This window comes from Nematolebias whitei, chromosome 19 (assembly GCF_014905685.2).
Source record: "Nematolebias whitei isolate Nwh7 chromosome 19, NemWhi1, whole genome shotgun sequence".
Taxonomy (NCBI): Eukaryota; Metazoa; Chordata; class Actinopteri; order Cyprinodontiformes; family Rivulidae; genus Nematolebias; species Nematolebias whitei.
Genome location: NC_056516.1, coordinates 32,207,172 through 32,232,601, shown reverse-complemented (window position 1 = coordinate 32,232,601; position 25,430 = coordinate 32,207,172). Strand labels below are relative to the sequence as shown.

The window sequence follows — 25,430 nt, the reverse complement described above, 5'->3', positions numbered from 1 at the left end:
TGGTCGCTGATTGGCCAGATCTTATGTAGTGTTCCATCCCTGTTTCTGAGCCCTCCCTTTCCTCGTGCCACCCAGAACCTTCGAGGCTATTGCTGTCCGCTACGCGTTATCAAAATGATCGGCCAGCAGGTTTTAGTACTCAGTAAGTAACAAAAACTTATTTTAAATTAAACATTGAATACTTAAGTGTAACTTGGTGGCCACCGGTTTTTTCGGCTCTACCTCTTTTGTTACCATTGTAGAGCGGGCCGGCTGGGGTACAATGCAGCTAAGCATGTGCTAAACTGCGGAGCATCAGCTTCCTCCTACTAATGTAATGTTAGCATGTAGCTAATGCTACACACGACTGTAAGCTAGCATCTCCACCCGGCATCCTTAGCATCTTTAGCTCATGTACAACGAAGAGCTTATGGGGGATGCTAGGCTAGCTGAAGCTAACTCCTTACTCAGCATGAATGTGCAGCTAAGGCTAGGAAGCAGAACCAAATTCAGTGATACCTTTAGGCTAGTTTTTATTCCGTTTTGTGACTGCAGTTTAGTTGAAACCATTAGAAGTGAAAGCTAATTATTTTTCGACAGCAGTCAGTATGTGATCGACAGTTTAATTTTTATAAATAATTTATTTAAATGTGATGAGATATATTTTAGAAATTCTGTGTAACACATCAAAACTCACTAGTTAAGAAAACATGCTTTGGAGATTTTATTTTTTCTTCTGAACGAACTATGTCATGGGTTAACTGAATAAAGGTGTAATAACCCACTTTAATTATTTGTATAAATGTTAGAACAATAACAATTGTGCTTTAGTTAAAAAAAAAAGCATATTAAAGGATTCTGTTTTTAAATGGGCTTGACTTATTTGTAAAGACTTTTACTTGAAACTCCTTAAGGGAATTTTTTTTTTAAATTATTTTTAGGTAATTTTATCGTTTGAGACAAACTAAATTATTAGAGCTGCAATCTCTAATTTAGGAGTCATTTATCTTTAAGTTATTAATATTTTACATTGTCTTAATCTGTCATTCCCGTTACTCTATTTTAATGTGTACGTTAAAGTACCGTAATCGTGCAGTACAGTATCTGCAAATCAGCAATAACAATTTGAAAATAAAGTATCTTACCGTTGGAACACAAAAGTGTCTATATTATGATTAACTGCCTTTTTTATTTGCTTGTTTCTCTACAGACCAGAACGTGAAAAGAGAGTCGGGACGTAAAGTTCAGACAGGAAACATCAATGCTGCAAAGGTTAGTTTAAGCTAAAATATTTATTTTAGCTTGCTGAAAGACCGCCTGCTCTGTTTGAAAGGTGAACAGTGAAAGATTTGTTCAGTCTTTATTCGAGTTGTACCAAATTAGCCACAGTGTAAAGGCTCATCATGAATTATTGACGAGTACTCACTACTCATCTAACCTAGTCATAAAAATTCTGTTTATTTCAGACCATTGCAGATGTGATAAGGACCTGCCTCGGCCCACGGGCCATGATGAAGGTAAGTTTGATCCTATATGCTCAAAATATTCAGACGTAACATATGATGTACAGCAATTAAAATGAATACACTAAGCCAATAACATGCCACATTTTTATTGTTTTGTGTCTCGTTTGTATTGTTTTGTGTAGATGTTGCTTGACCCCACAGGAGGAATTGTAATGACGAATGATGGAAATGCCATTCTCAGAGAGGTCAGAGTCACAAATCGGTAACATTACTATGAGTTGTGTCCTTGTTTGTTTCCTAAACTGCATCTCCACGGCAACAGATTCAGGTGCAGCATCCTGCAGCCAAGTCGATGATCGAGATCAGCCGCACACAGGATGAAGAGGTGGGAGACGGGACAACCTCGGTTATAATACTGGGTAAGAAGGCTACTAAGGCTAACAAACTGAGTGTTTAAAGAGAACAGGCGATCGGATTTAAGGTTTATCTTTTTGTTTCTATTTGTCTTTATCTCAGCTGGAGAGATGTTGGCTGTAGCAGAACAATTTCTGGAGCAGCAGATGCATCCAACAGTGATCATCAGTGCCTACAGACAGGCTTTGGAGGACATTTTGGAAACTTTGAAGGAAATCAGGTACATATTGACACACTTTAGTGCCCAACCTTCTCATATTAATATGGTTTTGTTAACCTTATCAACCAAACAGTTGTTTTAAATTAAAGAAGAAAAAAAGATTTACTACATATGGTGTTAAAAGATTTACATTGTACTCTCCCTCCAGTATCCCTGTGGACACCTCAGATCGCTCCATGATGCTCAAGATTGTTCACTCTGCCATCAACACCAAAGCTCTAAGCCGCTGGTCAGAACTGGCCTGCAGCATTGCACTGGATGCTGTTCGCACAGTGGAACTGGAGGAAAACGGACGCAAAGAGATTGACATCAAGAAGTACGCCAAGGTGGAGAAGGTACGGCTATTTGACCACCTGCAGCTGGTTAATGAATTTGAATGCTCTTTGAAAACCGTTTCAAATAAATAAATAAATAAATTCTGACAGCAAAATTCCTTTAGTAGATTTGAACAACTTCATTTTTCTTAATTCCCATTTTGCGTTTAGGTTCCAGGTGGGATCATTGAGGACTCGTGCATGCTGAAAGGAGTGATGGTAAACAAAGATGTGACTCACCCCAGGATGAGACGGATGATTAAAAACCCTCGTATCATCCTGCTGGACTGCTCTCTAGAGTACAAGAAGGGGGAGAGCCAGGTATGACTCGGTAACACATTTTGTAACGCACAATAGCTGCATTTTAACCAAAACAACCCCGAACTTTACTTTCAATCTTTTTTAACAATTTTTTTATTTTTATGCATTTTACAGGGTGTTTTACTTCGTGTTATAACAAGTGTACAATCATTTTACGTCTACCAAGATGTTTATGTGTTTAAATATCGCCTTTGGAACTGCATCAAGCATTTTGTTTTTGTAGAAAAAATTGAAAGTGTTATGGGAAGAACCTCCTCAAAGATTATGGTTCCAGTAAAAGGTTATTGTGGTCAAAATTAATCTTATTTGTACGTGTCTGATGCATCATTTCCTGCAGACTGACATCGAGATCACTAAGGAGGAAGACTTCGCCAGGATTCTGCAGATGGAGGAAGAATACATCCAGCACATCTGTGAGGATATCATCCGCCTGAAACCAGACCTGGTCTTCACCGAGAAAGGCATTTCAGGTATCTAAACCTGTCACATCCCAAAAACAAAAAGCATCTTCTCAGACAAATGTGTATAACGTGTCCACCAGTGTTAAACTGATCAGGCCTGATGTTTTCTCTCAGATCTGGCCCAGCATTACCTGGTGAAGGCAAACATCACCGCCATCCGCCGCGTGAGGAAGACCGACAACAACCGCATCGCCAGGTACGTGGTTACACAGAACACTGATCAGACACTAAAAGCAGTAGCATGTTGTTAAAGCCACGCTGTCTTTAAAAAAAAATTATTAGGGCATGCGGTGCTCGCATTGCAAGTCGGACTGACGAGCTGCGTGAGGAAGACATCGGTCTGAAGGCAGGCCTGTTTGAAGTGAAGAAGATCGGAGACGAGTATTTCACCTTCGTCACAGAGTGCAAAGATCCCAAAGCCTGCACTATTCTCCTGAGAGGTGCCAGCAAGGAGATCCTGGCGGTGAGGGTCACCCCCAGCTGATCCGTCCACCACATTAATCTGTTCAGTGTGTAATGCTGTGTGTGGTCTTCAGGAGGTGGAGAGGAACCTGCAGGACGCCATGCAGGTGTGTCGTAACGTGCTGCTCGACCCGTTCCTGCTCCCGGGCGGTGGTGCTGTGGAGATGGCTGTGTCAAAGCGGCTGATGGAGCGTTCCCGCTCTCTGACCGGCATCGAACAGTGGCCGTACCGCGCTGTGGCTCAGGCTCTGGAGGTCATCCCCCGAACCCTGATCCAGAACTGTGGAGCTTCCACCATTCGAGTGCTGACATCCCTTAGGGTAACACGAAACTTTATTTGGCAGTAAATCAGTTGACAAGCACGTCTGGAGTTCGTGTGCTGCTTATTGTTTATATGTGCCAACATGCGCTGCTGAAATGTAATGCTTTTGTGTGTGTGTGTTCAAATTCAGGCCAAACACACTCAGGACAACAGTGTGTGTTGGGGTGTCGATGGGGAAACTGGCTGTCTGTGTGATATGTCGACACTCGGCATCTGGGAGCCACTTGCTGTTAAATCTCAGACCTACAAGACTGCTGTCGAGGTCAGGGCCTCACTCATTGTGATCAGTTCAGATCAATATGATCAATGCTGTTTATTACCAATACTGAAAGGACCTTGTGTTTTGCAGACGGCCATCTTGTTGCTACGTATCGACGACATTGTTTCTGGTCACAAGAAGAAGAACAAAGAGGAGAATACAGGAGGACAAGGAGCAGAATAGGTCCAGTTCGATCCCTGTTGAGCAAGAGTCACTCCAACTGAGCGTTTGTTTGTATTTGTGTGTGTGTGTGTGTGTGTGCACGCATGTGTGGGGACCAGCTGACTCAATGAAACTTAATAAAAGCCAAGTTAGAAAATTTGACACTTGTCTCTAGTTTTATTTGTTTAAGTATCTGTTTTTAAGTGTTTTTACTCAAGTCCAGAGTGTGAGTGACTGAAGCCTTAAACAGATAATTTAATTAATTTAATGTCTGAGGACAAAAATCACACGTCTGCACAGGAAAAAAAACACTAGACTTATAAAGATTGTAATGTGTTTGTAGGGAGACTGTTTCTATAATGTGATTCTGTTCAAAACTTAGCCTTCAGAAAAGTCTGAAAGTAATATCTGTCAAAGATTCAATACAGAAATCAAGAAAGGCAGATGAACATTACGGTAAGTATATGAGCAAGAGAAGTGTGTACGTGTGTAATTTTTAACATGGAGACCTTAAGAATGTAAAGTACAGGGAAAAATCAAGATCTACTAAAGCAAACTTGTTACTTCAAAAGTAGCAATATGGTATGTTTTTATGGTCAACATGACAACGAGCAGAAATACAGATTTACATGAGAATTTTATACATTTAACTTAGGTGAGTTTTTAAATTCAACAACAAAGATGCTGCTGTAACTTTTTAAGTTGCTGATGTCTTCAATCAATCCAGGGTCACAGGATTTTTATGGAGGGTGATCATAAAAATATATTTGGACTTGCAGGGTTTTGTGTATGAAATTATTTGCAAATCTATTGATAATGTAATAAATGGGAACCTGTTGGAAAGTAAAGTTAACATCCAAATGAAAACTATTTTAAAACTAAATAGAAATGGAAGCTTTCTATTGATAGAATTAAAAAAATGACGGCTATTTAAAAATATAACTGTTTTACACTGTTCTTATTTTTTATATGCATGTAGCTTGTGTTTTACTGTTATAATGGTTAATTTTCTGATTGGATGCTGTGAGTGGGCGGGGCTTATTGGTCACATGATATTGAGAATCATGTGACCCGCAGGCTTCTGGTCACAACAGAGATGGCGGCTGCAGAGAAGGCGCAAAGCGTCGAAGTTTGTGTGTTTTTACTTGTTCTTATTGTTAGTTCGTGTCAGAGTTTGTTTTACGGAGGAAAGACGTTCAAAAGAGAGGTAAGAAAACTAAAGTAAGGCAAGAAAATTTTTAATTAAATTCTGAAAAAGACCAAAGATGAGACCGGAAGCGAAAGTGTTGATTAAACAATAAACTTTCCTCGTTTAAATCTTAACTCGTTTAAAAAAAAAATCTATATTTGTACACGGTTGTCATTTGTTTAAGACAGCAATCTTCATTTTCTAATTTAATAAATGTAAAAAAAATTGCATAAAAGAGAAATTTTTGTCTGTGTATTTTTTGCTCTTTAGCAGAGAAATGTTTTTACTGTTCTTTTTCTTTATATATATCAAAACTTAAAATTTTTCATGATCTAAAACTGGATCTTAGAATAAAATGTAATTAGATTTAGAGCATTATTAAGTATATTCTTAAGCAATTGAAAGTTAAATTGTTTATTAATTTTAGAAAACAGACTTGTAACTATAGAATTTTATTTTAATTATAGGCTTATACCTCAGTTTGGGTAATAAAACAATTATTTTGTCTTAAACTTAAGTGATACTAATAATTAACTTGACAAAGTATACTGTGAGATCAATGACTAGTTTTCATCAGATGTAAACTCTTCAGTCTAAAATTAGTGTTTTTTTTTTTATCATCCTCCGGTTATAAAAACAATTTGGTCTGAGCACAATGTATCATCTTTAACATTACTTTTCTTTTATTCCTTCAAGAGGAAATCAGTTGAAGAATTATCAATAATCTAATCAGGATAAATCCCAAATGAATCCTGTGTATTTTTATTATTCTTATTTTATTAAATGGCCTATCATCTGAGTAGTGACCTTTTGACCTCTGATGATTTGCAGAACTTTGACTTTTCTTCTGTGTTTTAGCTGTCGGTGCAGTTGAACCCTGACGCGAGCCCGTCTCCTTCTGGTTTTGACCTGCTCCACGTGAGAGCCGTGGGACAAAACGACACGTTGCACTACCTGTTCTGCAGCCAAGGGGCGCCGACACTGCTGCTCGTCCACACAAACTCCATTTCTTCTACCGTCAAGGTCTGCTACTGACGACACTGTCGTAAAACAGTCGGAGACGATTCTATGCGGGGTTTTTTTGTTTGTTTAAATAGTGCTTCTATCTATCTATCTTCTATCTATTTTTGCCTGAAATTGAAAAGTTTTACCACAACCCGTTTGCTTCATATGTGGCAAACTCCTCCAAACACCTGAACTTTAAATTACAACGTGAACATACACATATACAAGCTCATCAGCATGTATTTACAGCTAAAGGCCCAGAAATGTCCTAGTAAAATGGCAAATTAAACAAATATAAAAGTTGATGTAGTTTTTAAAAAATGCAGAAAAATATATGTATGCGTGGAGGCTAGGAGTACTTTGCTGTTAAATAACTTTTTACCAGTCCGTTCAATGTAAAAAGTGTTTTTATTTGAGTAATATAAATAAATATTGAACTTTTTTTAAATATTCAGATTGCATGTGAGGTGTTTAACATCGTGTTTTTGTCTTTTAGGTCAACTGGACTCAGTTTTCGGCTCCTAATAGCAGCGGCGGCCTGACGGTGGAGCCACAGAGCAGCATCCTCTACAGCTCCGCCGTCGTCTTCAGTCGGGTCAGGAACATCCACCAGTCCACCTTTAGGACAAACCCGGGTGTGCGTTTGTTAACACTTGTGTCGTGTCTCGCAGCTTTGGGAGTACGATGACGTGAACGACACGGCTGAGGCGACATCTGAATTTTTCCCTCCGTACGAGCTGCAGGACTTCAGCTGGGCTCACCTCAACCTGTCGGGCACAACTTCTCTGCTCTGTGGAACCCCACCAAACACCATTAACGGATCGCTCTGCCTGCAGGTTTGTCGTCATAGCGACGGGGATCCTTATGATTTCCATCAATATTGGCGTTTTAGAAAATTGGTCTACAATCAGTTCTGTTAACAACTTTTTTATATTTTTCCCAGTTAACAGCGTTTGACTCAGAGGGGCGTGTTGAGTTATGGCCACGCCTCCTACATTCTGCTAACTCCTCCCAGTTGGAGGTTTGGCTTGATGGCTTGTTGCCACGGGGAAATCATTCCAGGTTTATGTTGGAGCTGCAGGCGGTGGGCGGGGCTTATCCTCTGAGCAGAGTGGACGGTCGCCAGTTCATTGATGACGAGTTCACACCGTCAATATTCAAGGTAATTATCAAAACAGTTTTCGTAATTATCAAAACAGTTTTCGTAATTATCAAAACAGTTTTCGTAATTATCAAAACAGTTTTCGTAATTATCAAAACAGTTTTCGTGGTTTTTTTTGTTGTTTTTTTTTTCACCTTAAAATTGAATTGAAAGTCTTGAAATCTCAAGCTCTTGAAATTTTCAACTTAAATCAAAGATATTTAGACTTGATTTTGTTCTTGAAGATGTTTTGTTCAAAGGCATGATCCTAAATAACCGCGATGTCACTTCATTTGATTTGATCGATATTTTCTGCCTTTTTTTTTCTTATTTATTTTTTGAATAAAGGCATAACCTTTTCATTTCAAATTTTAAACCAGGAAAAAGACTAGTTTAAAGACAATCTGTAAAAGTTATATTCATAATTTGAGTTTTAGAGAGAGACTCAACCACTACTGTCAATAAATCAGTCTTCTTCATTTTGTCTCTTACACTCAAAGTTGTGCTTTATTTGCTGGAGATTTAGTTTTTATGTTTCTGATTTGTCCTCTGTAACTCAATCTCACTCCTCCAGATGTTTCAGTGGGTCTCATCGATGAATGGCAGCTCAGACATCCTGGGTTTTGTCCAGTGGAAGCCCGTGGCGTACCGCAAGTCCCATCCGTTGCTGGAGGATGCAACGCCATGCCGTCACTCTGACCCACGGTCGCAGAGCGGAAAGGAAACGGCAGCTTCATCCGGTCTGATTCGTGCCTTCTACTTGGATCCAGCAGTCGTGGGACTGAACGTGAGCTTCGGTCTCGCAGGAGAACCTTTCTACAACAAAACCATGTTCCTCAGCTGGTCCGTTCATCAGTTCTTCACGATTAATCAGAACTGGTGAATAAGAATTAGAACATAATGACTTTATGTATTTTTTGTTTCCCTCAGGACGATGCTGGTGGGTGTCGGCGCTCCTCCAGTCGACTCGTTCTCACCTCTGGTTCTCACCATCATGGTGGTGTGTTTAGGGACTCCTGTGATCCTCCTGCTGCTGGGCGGAGTCTTTGTTTTTCTCTATAAAAAGAGGCAAGCTGCAACGACGGCCTATGAGCCAATTAACTGACATCTAACTCCTGACCAATGACAAATAATGAGAATTAAGACTTTTGGAATTGAAAACAATTTTTTTAGAGAAACTCGAACAGGTGAAACCACTGAAACAGTCCAGCCAATCAGGAGGCAAGGAGGTGTTTATTAAGAGAGTTCAACTTATTGACTACTTTTAGTTGATTAAAACTCAGCTCATTTATAGTCATTAGATCGAATCAACAGGACTGTCTTTTTTTAATTATTAAAAAAAAAAAAAAAAATTCAGAGCATGTGATGTAGAATTTATTCTATTTTTATTATAGAATTTTCAATTTTAATGTTCAGTTTCTCATTTAGACTCATCTCCGCGCTGCTGTTCACTCTGCGGCTCGAACTTGTTAAAACTCTACTCTTGTACACTTCATGTGAAATATCTTTTTTAAGCAGCAACTGCTTTAGTTTCTATCAAACTGCACAAAACAAATCTGGAGCCGCCGTTAACCCCTGCATCGGTTTGTGGCAATAATTTTAATGTAAATACACTAGAGTATTTTATTGTTTATAAAACTGTTTATTACTCTTGTTTTGAAGATGACTATCACCGAAAAAATGTTTTGAAATCCGTAACATCATTGTAATCATGACCACGAGCACTGACACCGAAAATGTTAAGGTTTGTTTTGTTATTTCAATCTGTTTTTGTTTGTTGGAAAATTTTTGAACAATTTTTATTTTAATAAAATTTGCAATGTTTAGATTATTTTACAGATTTATTTTGTTACTGTTGTTTATTCTTCTAAAGTAGTTTGAATTTAGCTTTTTGTCAAGAGTTTGTGGTTCATCAGTTGGCTGTGCAAACTCTAGATTTTTAAGTTTTATTTTTTTATACTACCTACAGGTCAGACGTGTTGGAAAACGATGTTGCTGGATGTTTGATTATAAATCACTGTTAGAGTTAATGTTGATTTTTCAAATTTAAAATCTACAACCTGCAACTCTTTGTGCCAGAGTTTTAAATAAAGATCATTTCATGTCGACAGCTGAAGTCGTTTCAAACGTTACGCTCAGATTTCCTTCACGTCATCACGCTCGGTGTGTGTGATGAGAACGACTCCTCCACAACCACAAACTTTAGCACGTATATATGAATTGTTAATGGAGCGGCACAGTGACGCAGCTGAACCGCTGCCTCTTGGCGAGCAGGTCGCCCTGGTTCAAACCCCGGTCCAGGGGCCTCTCTGGGTGGAGTTTGCATGTTCTCTCCGTGCATGCGTGGGTTTTTCTGGGTACTCGTTTCCTCCCACAGACCAAAAACATACTGAATGGTTTTGTCTCATTTACCTGTGTCCCAGCAACCATCTGATTGGTCCACTATAGTGCGCTGCTTGTGGGACTGAGTTTGTTGTGGCTCCTCAGACTGATGAAGTCCTTTGGATGAAGGACGAAATTTTTCAACAAAAAAGAAACCGTCCGGGGGACCTGACTTAACTTTGTTAAATTATTGACCCATCAGAGCTTTTAACCCTGACATGGTTTTGTGGATTTTTTTTAATTTAAAATGACTAACATCAACAAAAAGTGAGATTGTAAATTGTTCATTTCCACATTTCGTGACGTCCAACTGTGTCATTGTTGCAAATATTATTCTGCCGTTTATTATAAAGAAAAGGTGTTATGTGCTGGATGTCAGTGCTCCCAAAAAATCTGAATAAAAGTTAAAATACATCTCAGTTCATACTTAAAAATACTTCCTAAAATAAGAGCAAATGTACAAAAATCAATTATATCAAGTTAATTATAGTGTGAAAACATGGTTTTACTAGCTTGAGTTGCATTAAGTATTTTAAAAACCATAAACTGAACACGTTTCAGCACTAAGTTATTTAAATAAAATGTTTTTTTTTCTTTCCAATTTTTACTTTAATGTGTGAATAAATCCAACTCCAGAATGTTAAGTTCCTCGTTAGTTTATTTCGTCAGAAACTTCACAGAAACAAAAACCAGAAAATAAACCAAACTATTATTTACAATAAAATCATCTGAACTCCGTCTCCGTGTGCTGCTTAGTTTAAAGCCAGTCAGAAATATTTTAGTCCAGATGAAGAATTCACAGCTGAACGAGTCTGAAACGCTGACACAGCATAAGATGAAATCACTGCCATGTCCAGATACTGGTCTTTATACTGGTTCAGTTTGATGCAGCAACCAATCAGAGTGCAGCGAGTGGAGACGTGAGCCAATCAGATGGAGGTTTGGGTTTAATATAGAATTTCAGAAAATAAAACTTCAACCTTAAGAAAAACATTTGAGTATTTTAAACTACAGACTGGTCATAAAGATGAACGCTGCTAACAAGAAGCTGAAGTTTTTACAGAAACCAGTGCCGCCGCCTTCTGTGGTTCCTGTTTTGATTGTAACAATGTGTCCAACCTGCTGATAGAAACCAGTGTCTGGTCAACCACAAGACACAGATTCAGCAGCAGACCATAATACTACACACTTCTGGTGGTGTGTGACATCAACGAACAAGTTTCAGCTACCGTTTCCGAAACATTTTTATTTCACATTTCAGTCCGTTCAGATCCATTTGGTTCCTGATCTGTCCCAAGTTGTTTTTAGAGAAACGATTTCATCTTTCATAGATTTATCTATAAACTCTGAGCACTAAACTTTACAGGAAACAGAGAAGAAGAAGGTCATAGATGAACTGAACAGTTTATAATCTCCTTTGAAAATAAAGTTTGTGTCGAAAACATGAAACGGTCCAGTTCTTTGCCGGTTTATTTTATAGTCCCGGTTGATCTCGGTCCAAACTCCACGCCTGAATCGTTTTAACTCCACCTGAAGTTCAAACACGGCTGCAGGATAAAAACTGGACACGGTCCTCGTTCAGATGGATTCAATCTGCCGGCGGACCTTTTCTGACGCGAGGCGATCCAGCCGGCGCTGACGGATGACCACCAGTACGGCGAAGAGCGCCGTGAGAGCCAGCATCGCTGCCTCAAACTTCCAGAACAGATGCTCCTCCATCAGAGCAGAGCGGCAGCTGGGAGAACAGCAGAACAGTTAGCGCCTGAACACCAGACTCACAGAACTTTCTGTGCTGTTTTAAATATTTTGCTGCGAGCCGTCTAACCTTTTGTACTCTTCCTTGTTGGACTTTGTGCAGTTCACTCTCTCGATGTATCCCGTCTGGCTGCAGGCCGACCGCGACTTCTGAAACAAGCATTCACTTCATTAACTTTCCGAACCGTTTGGTCTCAAGCACGTGAAATATGCCACGGTAAATCTAAATTCGTATTAAAGCGTAAAAACAAAGCGGTCTTGTCTGTTTTCTAAGAGCAAATAAAACTGTCGCTTACGGCGATGAAGTCGCTGCACCGGACGCACACCTCCGACACCACGAACTCCTCCGTTAGCCAGCAGGGAGCGACAGCAGGCTTCAAAGCTGCTACGGATGTTTGGAAACGAGAAAACAAAAAGTTTATTTACAGCTTTCAGCTCACGGAACAGTTACGGAGGTGTTAAAGATGGAGGTACCTGTCGTTTTCTCTTCACTTCGCAGAGATGCTCCATACACTCTAAAACAACAACACAAAGCATCAAACATCGCTTAGTTTTAAACTTTACTGATAAAACTTCCAATTTATATCACAAAGAAGTTTTCCAGCCTCCATGAATTTAAAGGGGAAAAATAGAAACACCAAGGTGAGGAAAGTGGCTTTTCAGTTGTCCCTCGCTACTTCGCGGTTCGACTTTCGTGGACTCGCTCTTGTACGGTTTTTCAAAGTAAGATGAGGACAAAATTTTAAAAAATTGCACGACACACGATTGTCAACTTTAATATTACTCACGTGATTTGGACTGTACGGAATACAGTACAGTAAAAAGTTAAAAAAATAAAGCACTTCAGACAGGGGCTGCCATTTTGTAGTTCCCCTCAATAAGCCTACACTGTATTGCTGCTACTCAAAAGGACTACATTTCCCAGAAGCCAACAGTGCACTACCCAGAATTCCCAACAGTGCTTCCAGTCGTTGCTTTCTGCTGAAATGGAGGGAACGTTTTCATCCGATCCAAAAAAGTTCAGTGCTTATTACAGTGACTTCAGCACCCAGTGGATGCAGAGAGTCGCACGGAACCCACCGGGAACCGGACCCAGACCCATCTGCGAACCCGAGAGCTGCAAGCCTGCCCACGAGGATTTCCAAGTGGGGGATGCGCTGCCCTAGATCCGACTTCTCTCTGGAGCCCACCGCCACTACCCCAAGCTGGAGAGCTGACCAGAACAGTCAGGGTAGGTCCGCCGAAACGGAACCGAGTCGGAGCGGAACCGAGCTGCTGCTGTTCTGCCGAGCTGGTGAGTAAAATTTAGTAGCTACATATACAGTACTGTACGTATGTTGTTAAAATGAAGCAGGTTTAAAAATTTAGAACTTGCAAGAGTGTGTGAAGGGTTTATAAAGTCTTAATATGTACATATAAATACTAAAATAAAAATAACGTTGCTACTTTGCAGATTTTTTTCACTTATTGCGGGGGGGGGGTGGGGGGGGTGTCCGGAACGTAACCTCTGCAATTCATTCATTCAACCTTTATTTAGACAGGTTAATCCCATTGAGCCTCAACGACTCATTTACAAGAGAGACCTGGTTTCTTAACAAAGAATGATGACAACAATGGACAACAGACGGTCATAAAATAGGCATATAAATTTAAGATTCTCTTTTTTTTTTTTTAAATAAACGAGGGACTACTGTTAATGTGACGCAGGAACATCCAGTGCCACAGAATCTTACGTCAGTTTACTCACTTTTTTTTAAATTTTACTACCTTTACTGTCTTCGTTTCCATAATCTTGTTTAAATAGAAACCATTTTGTGCTGCAGCGTACAGCAAATAATTTAGTTTCTTTTAAGTCTGAGAGATTTTATTCTAAGATTTTATGCTGATTTAGTTTGACATGTGAATATGGACACATCAACATGCACCGATCGTTTTATCTTGCATCACAGGCCTCTGAATCGTAGGTGCCTAACAACACCCAACCCACTACAGAGTGCATCAGCTTTATTTGAGATAAAACCAAAGGATAAACTAAGCATGAAATGAAGTTCACGGTCTGATTTTATAGTCAAGACTATTTATTCTTCTGTAGATGCTAAAGTGGCACATGTGAGCACAAGCAGGTAAACAGTAAATTAATGAGAAATAACTGATGAATTTGATCAATTCTGATAAGCAAAGACCTCATCGAGTTCTGAAGGACTGGTCTGACCTCTGACCTCAACTTACCCAAGGGAGACGAGGACCCAGAACAGAGCGTGGAGGACGAGGACTCGAGGCCGACAACAAGTAACTGGGATCCGACAGTCACTCTCCATTCTCCAACTGGAAGGCAATGCCACGGCCACCCTGCGTCTCTGCTGCAGGCAGACTTGTTCCCAACTGGTTCTGGACCAGACTGAACCCGGTGCAGGCCGACTCGGATAGTTTCCTGTCTGTCTGCTTACATGATGCTCCGATGGAAGAAAGGGGTTTAAGGCAACAAACGGATTAATCCTGAAAGGTAAAACAAACCGGTCAGTCTGGATTGTTCTAAACACTTTCACATTAAATCAACAACATTATTACTCAGTTACTGTTTGTAATGTTGATGCTTCTTCTCTGTACATTACCGTGAAAAGTTGTTGGAAAAGAAAATTGTAATTTTATTCACCAAATAAAAAATGTCACACTACCCCTCATTTATTTATGACAGAATACAATCTAATATTTTAAAAGATGTTAAGAGTTTATATTGGATTTATCTTGTAGAATATTTTTAGTACATTTCTTCTATCCAGCTATTTTCAAATAGATTTTTTTTTTTACTGGTGATATTGTTAAACTATTTAACAACAGTCACCAAGAGTTTATAATTGTCCATTTATACTTTGTCAAACTATCACATTTCAGGTTTTTTTTTTAAGTATAACAAAAGAAATTGGGACAAATTATTTATTTGAGACAAACATCTAGTAGCAAATTGTGAACTAGTCCTTTGTCCAGTTTCAAAAACCACATTAGTTACAAGAAAAACTTGGGACATATCATATAGTGATAGATTTTATAATTCTCTGTATTGTATTTATTTATTTTTATCAAATAAATAAATTGTTAACAATTAACTGAAGATAAATAAGTACAAAATAGACAGACACATATAATTAAGAGGTAAAAACACCCTTTTACCTACTAATCTGAAGCCATTGTCAGCATCGTCACCAACAGATAATGAACTTTGCACTTTTAATTATCAGCTGATTGTACATAAAGTTAAATAAAAAACCAAAACAAAAGGAACCGGGCGTGAACAGTCAAGCTAACCAGCTAACATGTAGCCAACCTGCTAAAGAGATTAAACATCTTTAACCAGCTTGAGCTCGGTTTATATCCGAGATATCTATCTAACACCGTAAACACACAGACACTATGAGTCATATGATGAGGTTACATTTGTGACAAATACGGCCTGCGTTCACTTACAACGAGCTAACATCACCTGCTAGCTAAAGTCAGAACGCTCACCGTGATCCGCTGAAGAAACCGCCATTTCAGATCCAACAAAAGAAAATACAAAGAGGAACTTCTGGTTTATGACGAACTATAACACGAAGAGTTCATTAAATTCAGAATATATTCGACGGAGAGCAGGTTAAATCCACCGACAGACACCGGGCAGCTTCACTCACACACCAACACAAACAAGTGGAGAAGCGCCAACAAGTTTCCGGTTTAGTATCTTCACAATAAAAGCATAACAACAACGGTCAGAAATCGATTTATTTTGATTTTTATTATATAAATTATATAAATACCGCATAAATGGGTAATTGCAAGTAATTTACACAGGGTCCAGCAGTCAAAAGAATACTGTCAGAGCAGGTTTTTCTGTTTCAAATTTGTATGTTTACATTTAATATAAATAAATTCAACCTTTATTTATACAGTAATCCCATTGAGTCTTAAAAACTCATTTACAAGAGAAACCTGATTTATAAATAAATATATATATGTATATACTGTTTAAAATTATTTACATTTTCTTTTTGGTTTAGTGTTTTTAATAGTTATTTTATATTGTTTAGTACTGTGTTTTTAGTGCTGTGAAGTGTCCTTGGGTGTTTTGAAAGGCGCTGACAAATAAAATGCATTATTATTATTATATTAAATTATTATTATTATTTTTTATTTACCTTTTATTTATACAGGTAGTCTCGTTGAGCCACGAGAACTCATTTTCAATCAATCTGATTGGTCCACTATAGTGCGCTGCATGTGGGACTGAGTTTGTTGTGGCTCCTCGGACTGATGAAGTCCTTTGGATGAAGGACGAAATTTTTCAACAAAAAAAAGAAGCCGTCCAGGGGACCGGACTTAACTTTGCTAATGTATTGACTCATCAGAGCTTTTAACCTTGACAAGGTTGTTTTGAGGATTTTTTAAATTTTAAAATGACTGACATCATCAAAATGTGAGATTGCAAATTTTTCACCCAGACTGGGGAGTGGTGGCGCAGAGGTTAGAGAGGATGGGCCTGTGATCGGAAAGTTGCAGGTTCAACTCCCGGTACCGTTAACATCAAAATGCACAATTTTAGCACTTTGAGATTTTTGTTAATGAAAAGTGCATTACAAATTAAATTCATTATTATTATTATTAAAATGTGGGTGGAAAAGGTAAAACACCCACACCTGCCTCCACCCTCATTTGCACCACTCTGGGCCCCCGAGCAAGGCCCTCAACCTCCACCTTCTGCTCCTTAAATATGTCTCTCTTGAAAACGAGTTCCAGAAAGGCCCCCAGACCGGGATTTGAACCGGGGACCTGCTTGCTGAGAGGCAGCAGCTCTACCAGATGCACACAGGTCAGGTCATCTGGACAGTTTCTTTTTTTGTGCTGAAACGTTTCACCTTCGATCCAGAAGGCTTCATCAGTCAAGGAAACACACAACAAAACTGATTCTTCCTCCAACAGCTTACTCCAAAGTGGAACCTTCCGGATCCAAGGCGAAATGTTTCAGCACAAAAAAATAAACTGTCCGGATGACCTGACTGAAAAATGTTGGGTACGTATTATGTGTTGATAACAGTAATTCATAGTGAAGTATTAGTCGTTTAATGGTCTGGAGACGTGCTCGGGAGAGAATTCCGACCCCATAATCATGAATAATAAGAAAACTTGAGTTTATATTTGATGAAGCTGATGTAAAGTTGTTGAAACACTTATTTTGAAAGTAACAGGCATTTCCTTCAGTTCTTCAGCCTGTTGGAAATGCAGATGTTGGCGGAAGTCGGAATAAACGTCATCAGTGTAGCTGCACTGCCACCTGGTGGCGGTTATTGAACATTACAACATCAACTGCTCTCAAAAAAAAAGAAAAAAGACTGAAACTAAGATTTTTGTGCAGAAAACACAACTTTTATCATTAGTAATAAAATACACGTCTTTTTTTTAAGCCAAACAATTTCTGCATCAATTTACATAAATTTTAAACACTAATATAAAAAATTAATGCATAAAGAACTTCACATAACCTAAAGAAACATTTAAAATGAAACAAAACATTCTTAATACAAACCCTTTATTACTTATGTTTCATCAGTTTTCAAACATACATACAAGGTAAATAATATACATTGGTGTAAATACAAATAATGTTTGCAGCAAATAAAATGTTTGTGTTTTTTCTTTTATTTATTCAGAGACTGTGAATAAAGAAATGCGAACACCTGGATCCTTGAGGGCAGCGACACACCTGACCATGAGGGATTTTCTGACTCCTCCACCAACCCCTGCCCCAACAGAACTTCTCCATGTTGCACTGAAAGAGGAAAAAGAGATTAAATTGCTGACCCCAACATTACTACAAAGCTAAAAGTCTTACTTTTGGATTAGGTAAATATTAGAGAACTGTAAGGTCTGGTGAACAGTTCTGAATGAATGAATAAATTAAAAAGTTGAGTGACAAAACAGTGAACAACAACAAATAGATCATCGTTGTGGTGATGCACAGCAATGTTTATGCGAAAGGGTCTGGAGCAGATATTTACCAGAATGGTGATTCTGCGTCTCTTCAGGCGTCGACAGACTCCAGGAAGTCGCATGAAGTCATTCTTCTTCAAAGATGTGACAACGTTTGACTCAGAGTTTACTGAAACCCTTTCCTGTAAAACAAACAGCTAATCAGCTGATAAGTCATTAGTGCAACATATAATCTAAAAGTGACAGAATCACCGCTTCAAATTGTGTTTATTCTGGTTATTTCCCCTCCATCACACACCTGTCCTACCTGCAGTAGTGCTGCTGCAGGTGTAAAGTCTGGCAGGCTGCAGTCGAGCCTCTGTGGACAACAAATCAGCAGCAGAAACACTGCACACACGTTCAGCTTCATCTGTCAATCATCTATGGATAAGCTGCCAATCATCAATCAATCAGTCAGTTAACTGTCCACAAACTTCTGCTTCTTCTTGAACAACAAGCTGCAGCTGAATAAGAAAACAGACAATAAAAATGACAGAAGGAACAACACAATAATCCTCTTAAGGCTGGTTTAAGAGTCACATGACCACATGGTGACGTCACACTGGTTCCCTTCAGTGTGGGAGGTATTAAATCATAAGAGATATTCTGAGATTGCAACGATTTAGGTGAAATGAACCAAATAATTAACAATTAAATTAATGGTTAGAGATTAAATAAGCAGGACAGGAGCTAAAATTAGCTATAAACTAACTATAAGCTAAAATTTACAAAACTATTCCTGAGTTAAAATTAGGAAACGTTAAATAAAAGCTAAGATTAGAAAAACGGTCATTTAAAGCTAGAATTAGAAAAAGTTTAAGAAAAAAGGTGATTAAAGAGCTAAACAGCTAAACGGTAAAAATTTTGCAAAACCATAAAGCTAAAATGAATAAATGGTAAAGTAAAGCTAGAATTGGAAAAAGTTAAAAGCTCACATTAGTAGAACTAAAAAGCTAAAAATAGTAAAGCTGTAGCTAAAAGTAAAAAAAAAACAAAACAATGATGATAAAAGCAAAAAATAGGAAAACGGTTGCTAAAATTTGTAGAACAGTAGCCAAAAGTTGGAAGCAGCAAAAGTCTAAAAGCTAAATTTAACAAACCACAGCTGAATGCTAAAAAATTAGCAGGACAGTAAAAGCGAATAGGAGCAGACAGCAATGGAAATAGAACAAGTAGAAGTATATGTTGTTTTTATTGAAGAGATTTTAATGCATTTCAATGTTTTGTAAGTAAAAAATAAATAAATTGAAAATTCAAAAGTTATTAACTCTGTCTTAGCACATCGTCTCTCTTGGAAATGAGTCCTCAAGGTTCAATGGGATTAACCTGTGCAAATAAAGGTTGAATGAACATTATTCCTTTCTGTTCCAAATGTTTTGATTTGTGAATTACAGCCCATAAAACCCTTTGAACAAGGAACTAGTTGAGTGGATCAGCATTCAAACAAAGCATCAAACCTAACAGACAGCTAAAGAATATATTGAAATAACAAGTACAGTATTTGATGTACTTCTTAAAATATGTTTAAAAACAATGTTTTAGTGTTATTAGGCTGTCTCATGAATCAAATTTAACCTGGATCTGTCTTTAACAGTTGTTTATTGTGTTTCTGTTCATTGTGGACCAAAAAGAATTATATGGAAATAAACATGTGATGACAAACAACTGCATTAAAAGTTTATCACTAGTGATATTCCAGCTTCCAGTGTGGTACTGCTGTTCTCCAGCAGAGGGCGCTGTTCTCCTCATATATTTTCTGATAAATTTAATGCGTCAGGTTTTAGTTGTGAATTCAAGTTTAACATTATATTATATTATATTATATTATATTATATTATATTATATTATATTATATTATATTATTTATAAATATTAGACAATATATTATATATAAAATTTTATTGCCCCTAATTTTTGTCCCAGCACCAGATTGAAACATTTTCTATTTGTCTTCAAAAATTTTGCTTTAGAGTGCGTTCGTAAATATAAATAGTAACACCAAGTTTGTTTTCTCAGTCATCCAGGTATATAACAACAAAAAAGGTTGAATCATGTCATCTGGACTTCGTTTTTTTGTTAAAAAGAAACGTTTCGCCCCTCATCCAAGAGGCTTCGTCAGTCTGAGGCCTAGCCTCAGACTGACAAGTTTAAACAAACTTGGTGTTTTTGAAACCATTAGTGAAAAGGCCAGACTTCAGGGGTATCTGAGGCAGGCTTGAAACACAAGAGTCAGGGTGGCTTCTGGGTAATACCAGATGGCTAGGCCTCAGACTGACGAAGCCTCTTGGATGAGGGGCGAAACGTTTCTTTTTAACAAAAAAACGAAGTCCAGATGACATGATAAATAGTAACATTTATTATTATTATTTATTATTTTTAAATTATTTCATAAGATTTAAAGTGAGATAACAGCAGACAAATGTGAAGGGCATATTTTTTCTTGGCACTCTTGTCCAGTGTGGCAATCAGGTGGTTTTTGAAAGCTTGAGTTTATAAATGGAAATAGAGCCAACATTTTCAACAAAGATCTTGAGCAATCTGTTATGGGTACTACTGCCCCAACTTTTAGATCAGTATTGATAAATTCATTGAGTTATTGTGGCAGCTGTGTTAAAGGGTAAACAGATGACATTGATTCAGTTTAAATTCTTTGATTTTCCATTAATAAACAACTGGAGCTGCCTAAAACTTTTGCACAGTCAGTGCTGCAGCTGTGCCTCCAGAACTGGGTTTTTCCAGCAGACCGGGTGACTGGGTTTATCGATCCACCGCTGCTGAATGGGTTCGGTTCGGTCGGTCTATCTTTGGCTGCAGGTCTATGTTTAGCCCCGCCACCGCCCACCCGCCGCCGGGTGACCAGCTGATCTTTGTCGCACGTAACGCCGTCGTGTGTCGTGGCTCCGCCCCCTTTTCCTATGGAGGATTTATTTATTCGCTCCTCCGTCTCCTCCGCCGCTGCTCTGTTCTTTAGCGCCGCCGAGACGAAGCGAAACGCGACGACAGGAGGCCGAGCGGAAGAGCCCCGACCGCCGCGGAGGAGCGAAGGATGAGAGCCGCCGGCGGGCCGGAGAGCCGAGCGGAGCCGCGGCCGCTGCACGCCGGAGGAGGCGACATGAGCTCGGCATAAACAGGCGCCAAGACGCCGCTGCGCCCCGTCGGTGAGGAAGGGTGGATGGACGAGCATGTAAACAGGTGGATGGTGATGGCGCGCGCAGATGCAGCTCTCTGACGGTTCCTGGAGGCGCCACAGAGCCGCACGCGGAGCCGCTGAACATATTAGAACACTCTGCAGCTTTGCAGCCTCCATCATCATCATCAGCACCATCATCATCATCACTGTCATCACGATGCACTGAAGGTGTTGACAGCCTCCACCCGCGCCGACTGACCGCCTCCTGCTCCTTTACTCATGTTTTTATTCGTGTTTCTCCTGCAGCGGCTCAGTCAGGATGTCTGGAGCGGCCGGACCCGCACCGCCCTCCGGGGCCGGGCCGGAGCTGCCGGACCTGAGCCACCTGACCGAGGAGGAGCGGCGCATCATCCTCTCAGTGATGGAGCGACAGAAGAAGGAGGAGGAGAAGGAGCAGAGCATGCTAAAGTAAGTGTTTGGTTTCTGACATCAGCTCAAACAGCGTTTTTTAATGTCCTGTCTCAACAAGGGAGGTCGTCTCAGATCAGTCACTTTAAGAAGAAGAAGAAGAAAAATGCTCTGCTCATTTTAAAGTTTCACTTTCTTTATCTCATAAAGGGACGATGAATATTAATCAACATGATGCATCACAATTAGATAAAGAGGTTAATTTCAATCTGAAGTCCCCTAGTAGGATTTAAAAAAAAATACAATTAACATACATAACTTGCATATGACAGTTTTAAATATAGTTAAAAGTAGTGTAATTTACTGTAAACATTTATATAAAGAAATAAAAACAAGTCACAACCATGAAAGGGGAAAAAGGAAGGAAAAAGTAATAAAAAGGTTGATTTAAGAATTATTCAGAACATGAGTTTTGATTATTAACCATTGCTTAAGTGATCTCCTCTAACAGTTTAATGATGTAATAGTTCTAATGGAAGTTTATTCCAATCATTTGGAGCCCGAACAGAAAATGACAAATGACCGAAGGAACTTTTTCTAAATGTTATTTTACAGTCTCCCTTATGTTTGGTTATAAATATAATTGGACAAAGTCTTTTAGCGGTGGAGCCAAACCATGAAGGACTTTATGTACAAGTATGGCGTCTGAATACATGATCATGTTTTCCCAACACAAAAAGTCATACTTATGTAATATTTTACAATGATGATGAGAATTTTATTTTATTTGTCCAAAGTCTTCAGAGTCTTTCTATTGGTTGTTGTGGTTCGACTCGCCTGAGACCAACTCGTCATACAATAATTTATGAGAAAGAATCATAGCGTTTAAATAAAGTTTTGAAGTTTCTAACGTCAAATTATTCCCAATATGTTTATAGGCTAAATGCATAAATTAAATTTTACTTTATTTCTTAAAATTTTTATATGTTTCTTAAATTAAAGTTGGGAATCCATTAGTATTTATACTCTTGTTGATATTTGTCCATCCATTGTATTGAATGGATCTGATTCCTTAGTTTTGCACTTAGAAAAGAACACGCAACCCGTTTTACTAACATGGTGAAAATTTGAAATTTTTAGCCACAGACAAACTGGTACCAGTAGTGCCGACAGTTTCTCTGCAGCTATTTCTTTATTTATTTTTTTTGCATGTAGGTAGATTACTGCATCATCTGCATATAACTGTAGCATCAGAAGGGCATACAGCTGGTGAATCATTTATATTTAAATTAAACAATAAAGGGCCCAATATTGAACCTTGGGGTACACCTATTTCATTTTGAACTACACCTGAATGTTTATTATCTATTCTAACACATTGTTTCCTGTTTGACAAGTGTGAGCTGATCCACTGAGTAGACAAAGATGACAAATTAAACTTTGATAATTTCGATTAAAGTATGTCGTGACTGACGGTGGTGGATGAAACGGGTCAAATATCAGAGCAGTGCTAACTGATGCAGCAAAAAAAAGGACCTAAAAGAAGGTCTTTTCAAGACCATGACACTGGATGACTCTGGACTTTATGGTGCAAAAATAAAAATGGCATTTGGGCAGAAAAAAAAGGGAAACACCACCCTAAACCCCTTTTGTTTGGAGCAGGATCCACTGGTATGGTGTAACTTTATGCTGGTTCTGAAAGTGTTTGGATGTTTGACCAGCTGGACGCTTGCTACCAGCAGACCTTCTGTTTTTTGTTGGTTTTAATTACTGAAGGCTTAATCCAGTTATCCCATTAGTTGTGGGTGTTGGTGGGGTGGAGGTTTAACGTGGCTCAAGAGCTGCTGGTGGTTTTGCACCTTTGAAGACTGGAACCAGAATGAACCGAGGTCTGGATCAGTCAGAGCATGTGGCTATAACAGAAATGAGCACAGTTGTTCTCAGTGCATGACGGCGTTACTGGTGTCTGTAACGACTTGAGGGCGGCACGGTGGCTCAGTTGGTAGAGCTGTTGCCTCTCTGCGAGAAGGTCGTCGGTTCAAATCCCGGCTCGGGACCTTTCTGGGTGGAGTTTGCATGTTGTCTTCGTGCATACTTGGATTTTCTCTAAAAACATGCATGTTAGGCTGACTCAATAAATTGTCCTGTGAGTGAATGCTTGATTGTCTCTATGTGTCCCTGTGATGGACTGAAGACCTGTCCAGAGTGTCTCCACCTCTCAGCTGGACATGGGCACCAGTGACCCCCCACGACCCAAAAAGGAAGAAGTGGTAAAAGATGATGGATGGATGGAACGACCTGAGATGATGTCCTCTCATGGAGCTGCTTTAGCTTCACGTGGCCAGCAGATGTCGCTGAAGACAAACTGGAAACTTTTAATCTGACGAAACAGAGAAATCTCCTCAGCATGAAAACATTTACAACTTTTCATTTCAGTTAAAATTATATTGATGGAAGTGATTTGATGAGTTCAGCTGCTAAAAAAACTACAATTATCTTATTGAGTATAAGGAAGTTATGAACTCGGAGACTTGGAGTTGAAGATATTCCTGGTTTGAACGATCAACTCTGAGGATGCAGCTTCTGGGTTTCTCACCAACAACTCCATATTTATTTCTCTTTGGTTATTGTCATTCACATCATTTCAGTGCTTTTAATTTGATGTATTCTTCCATCCTATTATGTTTATTATTATTATTATTATTATTATTATTATTATCATCATCATCATCATCATCATTATTATTATTATAATCATTATTATTATTGTTGTTGTTGTTATTGTATGAGAGCTGCTGAAGTTTGCTGGCGGTGATTCAAAGTCTTGTTGGCCGAATAATTTATTATATAAAAACTGTTGTAATGGCAGATCTTGAGATATTTACTAAACTCAAGGTTTTTGTTTAATCTGTCTAAAATTTCAGAGCTTTCTTATAAAATCTAACTTTCTGTTCGTAGAGTCCTGAAATCACCGCTACAGGTTCAACTGAGAACAAAGTAAAACACACGGAGCAGAACTAACAAATACCAACCAAATGATAGAAGAACAAAGACTGTGATGGAGAGACGAGAGACCGTCTCACCAACCGTCTTCACTTATGTCTAGACACAATTCACTGACTGTGAAAACATCAACAGAACCTTTAGATTTTAAAGGTTCTAAAGTTTAGAACCTTTAAAATCTTTTTTCTGATTTCAGTCGCCTCTTGTTGACCACTACAGACTCATTAAGAAGAACGTCCCCAATTATCATTTAGGAACTTAAATGGAATATGTGAGATCTAGAAAAAAATATCTGCAGAACCTCCTCTGGACGTGTAAAACCTTCTTGCTGATCTGAGTTCCTTACTGAGCTTTAGAACCCCCTAACAGATCTATAAAGATCATCCTGATCTCTAGAACCTCCTCACAAAACTCTAAAGTTCCTTTCTGATCTCTAGAACCCCCCTAGAATATCTAGAATTCTAGATCTAGAGATCTAGAATCCCACAGATCTCTAAAGCTCTTCAATTATCTCTAGAATCTCCTTACAGATCTATAAAGATCATCGTAATCTAGAACCTCCTCACAATTCAATTCAGTTCAGTTTATTTATGTAGCTCCAAATAACAACAGAACTCTGAAGCTCTTTACTGATATCTAGAACCTCCTTACAGATCTATAAAGATCCTTTCTGATCTTTAGAACCTCCTCACAGATCTATAAAGATCATCCTGATCTTTAGAGTCTCTCTGCAGAGCTCTGAAGCTCTTTACTGATCTCTAGAACCGCCTCTCAGATCATTAATGCTCATCCTGATCTCTAGAACCTCCTCTCAGATCATTAATGCTCACCCTGATCTCTAGAACCTCCTCTCAGATCATTAATGCTCACCCTGATCTCTAGAACCTCCTCACAGATCATTAATGCTCACCCTGATCTCTAGAACCTCCTCACAGATCATTAATGCTCATCCTGATCTCTAGAACCTCCTCACAGATCATTAATGCTCATCCTGATCTCTAGAACCTCCTCTCAGATCATTAATGCTCACCCTGATC

At 38.8% G+C, this 25,430-nt stretch overlaps 4 protein-coding genes across 7 annotated transcripts in view; 3 read left to right on the top strand and 1 right to left on the bottom strand.

Annotated features, from left to right (window-relative positions):
* Positions 1-53: 53 nt before the first annotated feature.
* On the top strand, positions 54-4,491 carry cct3 (chaperonin containing TCP1, subunit 3 (gamma)). The gene is made up of 14 exons (XM_037693420.1): positions 54-142; positions 1,190-1,251; positions 1,446-1,496; positions 1,628-1,690; positions 1,768-1,864; positions 1,962-2,079; positions 2,228-2,414; positions 2,565-2,714; positions 3,052-3,184; positions 3,290-3,371; positions 3,458-3,638; positions 3,712-3,957; positions 4,090-4,221; positions 4,309-4,491. The coding sequence occupies exons 1-14, from the start codon at positions 115-117 to the stop codon at positions 4,399-4,401; spliced, it is 1,623 nt and encodes a 540-aa protein (XP_037549348.1). The 5' UTR covers positions 54-114; the 3' UTR covers positions 4,402-4,491.
* Positions 4,492-5,461: 970 nt separating this feature from the next.
* On the top strand, positions 5,462-9,151 carry LOC119425315 (glycosylated lysosomal membrane protein). Its single transcript, XM_037692836.1, has 7 exons — positions 5,462-5,587; positions 6,428-6,592; positions 7,071-7,169; positions 7,246-7,410; positions 7,518-7,736; positions 8,290-8,558; positions 8,646-9,151. The coding sequence occupies exons 1-7, from the start codon at positions 5,477-5,479 to the stop codon at positions 8,818-8,820; spliced, it is 1,203 nt and encodes a 400-aa protein (XP_037548764.1). The 5' UTR covers positions 5,462-5,476; the 3' UTR covers positions 8,821-9,151.
* Positions 9,152-10,737: 1,586 nt separating this feature from the next.
* Positions 10,738-15,546, bottom strand: jtb (jumping translocation breakpoint). 4 transcript variants are annotated; one of them, XM_037693733.1, is made up of 6 exons: positions 15,357-15,546; positions 14,082-14,348; positions 12,327-12,367; positions 12,149-12,237; positions 11,923-12,002; positions 10,738-11,832 (listed from the first exon to the last, which is right to left on the bottom strand). In XM_037693733.1, exons 2-6 carry the CDS (start codon positions 14,168-14,170, stop codon positions 11,676-11,678), a joined length of 456 nt encoding a protein of 151 aa, XP_037549661.1. In that variant the 5' UTR covers positions 14,171-14,348; positions 15,357-15,546; the 3' UTR covers positions 10,738-11,675. The 4 variants fall into 4 exon arrangements, with proteins under 4 accessions (XP_037549661.1, XP_037549663.1, XP_037549662.1 ...); XM_037693735.1 differs by having other exon boundaries at positions 11,923-11,999; XM_037693734.1 differs by having other exon boundaries at positions 12,149-12,234.
* Positions 15,547-20,749: 5,203 nt separating this feature from the next.
* rims2b (regulating synaptic membrane exocytosis 2b) overlaps positions 20,750-25,430 on the top strand; it is a 41,636-nt gene continuing 36,955 nt past the window's right edge. Inside the window, exons 1-2 of the mRNA XM_037692799.1 lie at positions 20,750-21,010; positions 21,289-21,450. Of these exons, the coding sequence (XP_037548727.1) occupies positions 21,302-21,450 (149 nt within the window). The 5' untranslated portion in view covers positions 20,750-21,010; positions 21,289-21,301. The remainder of the gene's footprint in view (positions 21,011-21,288; positions 21,451-25,430) is intronic.

Excerpts from the sequence above, each read along its gene's own strand:
- LOC119425315 (XM_037692836.1), top strand. The coding sequence starts at position 5,477 with ATGGCGGCTGCAGAGAAGGCGCAAAGCGTCGAAGTTTGTGTGTTTTTA. Across the intron at positions 7,170-7,245 it reads CCGCCGTCGTCTTCAGTCGG|CTTTGGGAGTACGATGACGT; the intron begins GTCAGGAACATC and ends CGTGTCTCGCAG. Across the intron at positions 7,411-7,517 it reads ACGGATCGCTCTGCCTGCAG|TTAACAGCGTTTGACTCAGA; the intron begins GTTTGTCGTCAT and ends TATTTTTCCCAG.
- jtb (XM_037693733.1), bottom strand. The coding sequence starts at position 14,170 with ATGGAGAGTGACTGTCGGATCCCAGTTACTTGTTGTCGGCCTCGAGTC. Across the intron at positions 12,003-12,148 it reads GGTGCAGCGACTTCATCGCC|AAGTCGCGGTCGGCCTGCAG; the intron begins GTAAGCGACAGT and ends TGCTTGTTTCAG. Across the intron at positions 11,833-11,922 it reads AACAAGGAAGAGTACAAAAG|CTGCCGCTCTGCTCTGATGG; the intron begins GTTAGACGGCTC and ends CTGTTCTCCCAG.
- cct3 (XM_037693420.1), top strand. The coding sequence starts at position 115 with ATGATCGGCCAGCAGGTTTTAGTACTCA. Across the intron at positions 1,691-1,767 it reads GAAATGCCATTCTCAGAGAG|ATTCAGGTGCAGCATCCTGC; the intron begins GTCAGAGTCACA and ends CCACGGCAACAG. Across the intron at positions 3,185-3,289 it reads CACCGAGAAAGGCATTTCAG|ATCTGGCCCAGCATTACCTG; the intron begins GTATCTAAACCT and ends GTTTTCTCTCAG.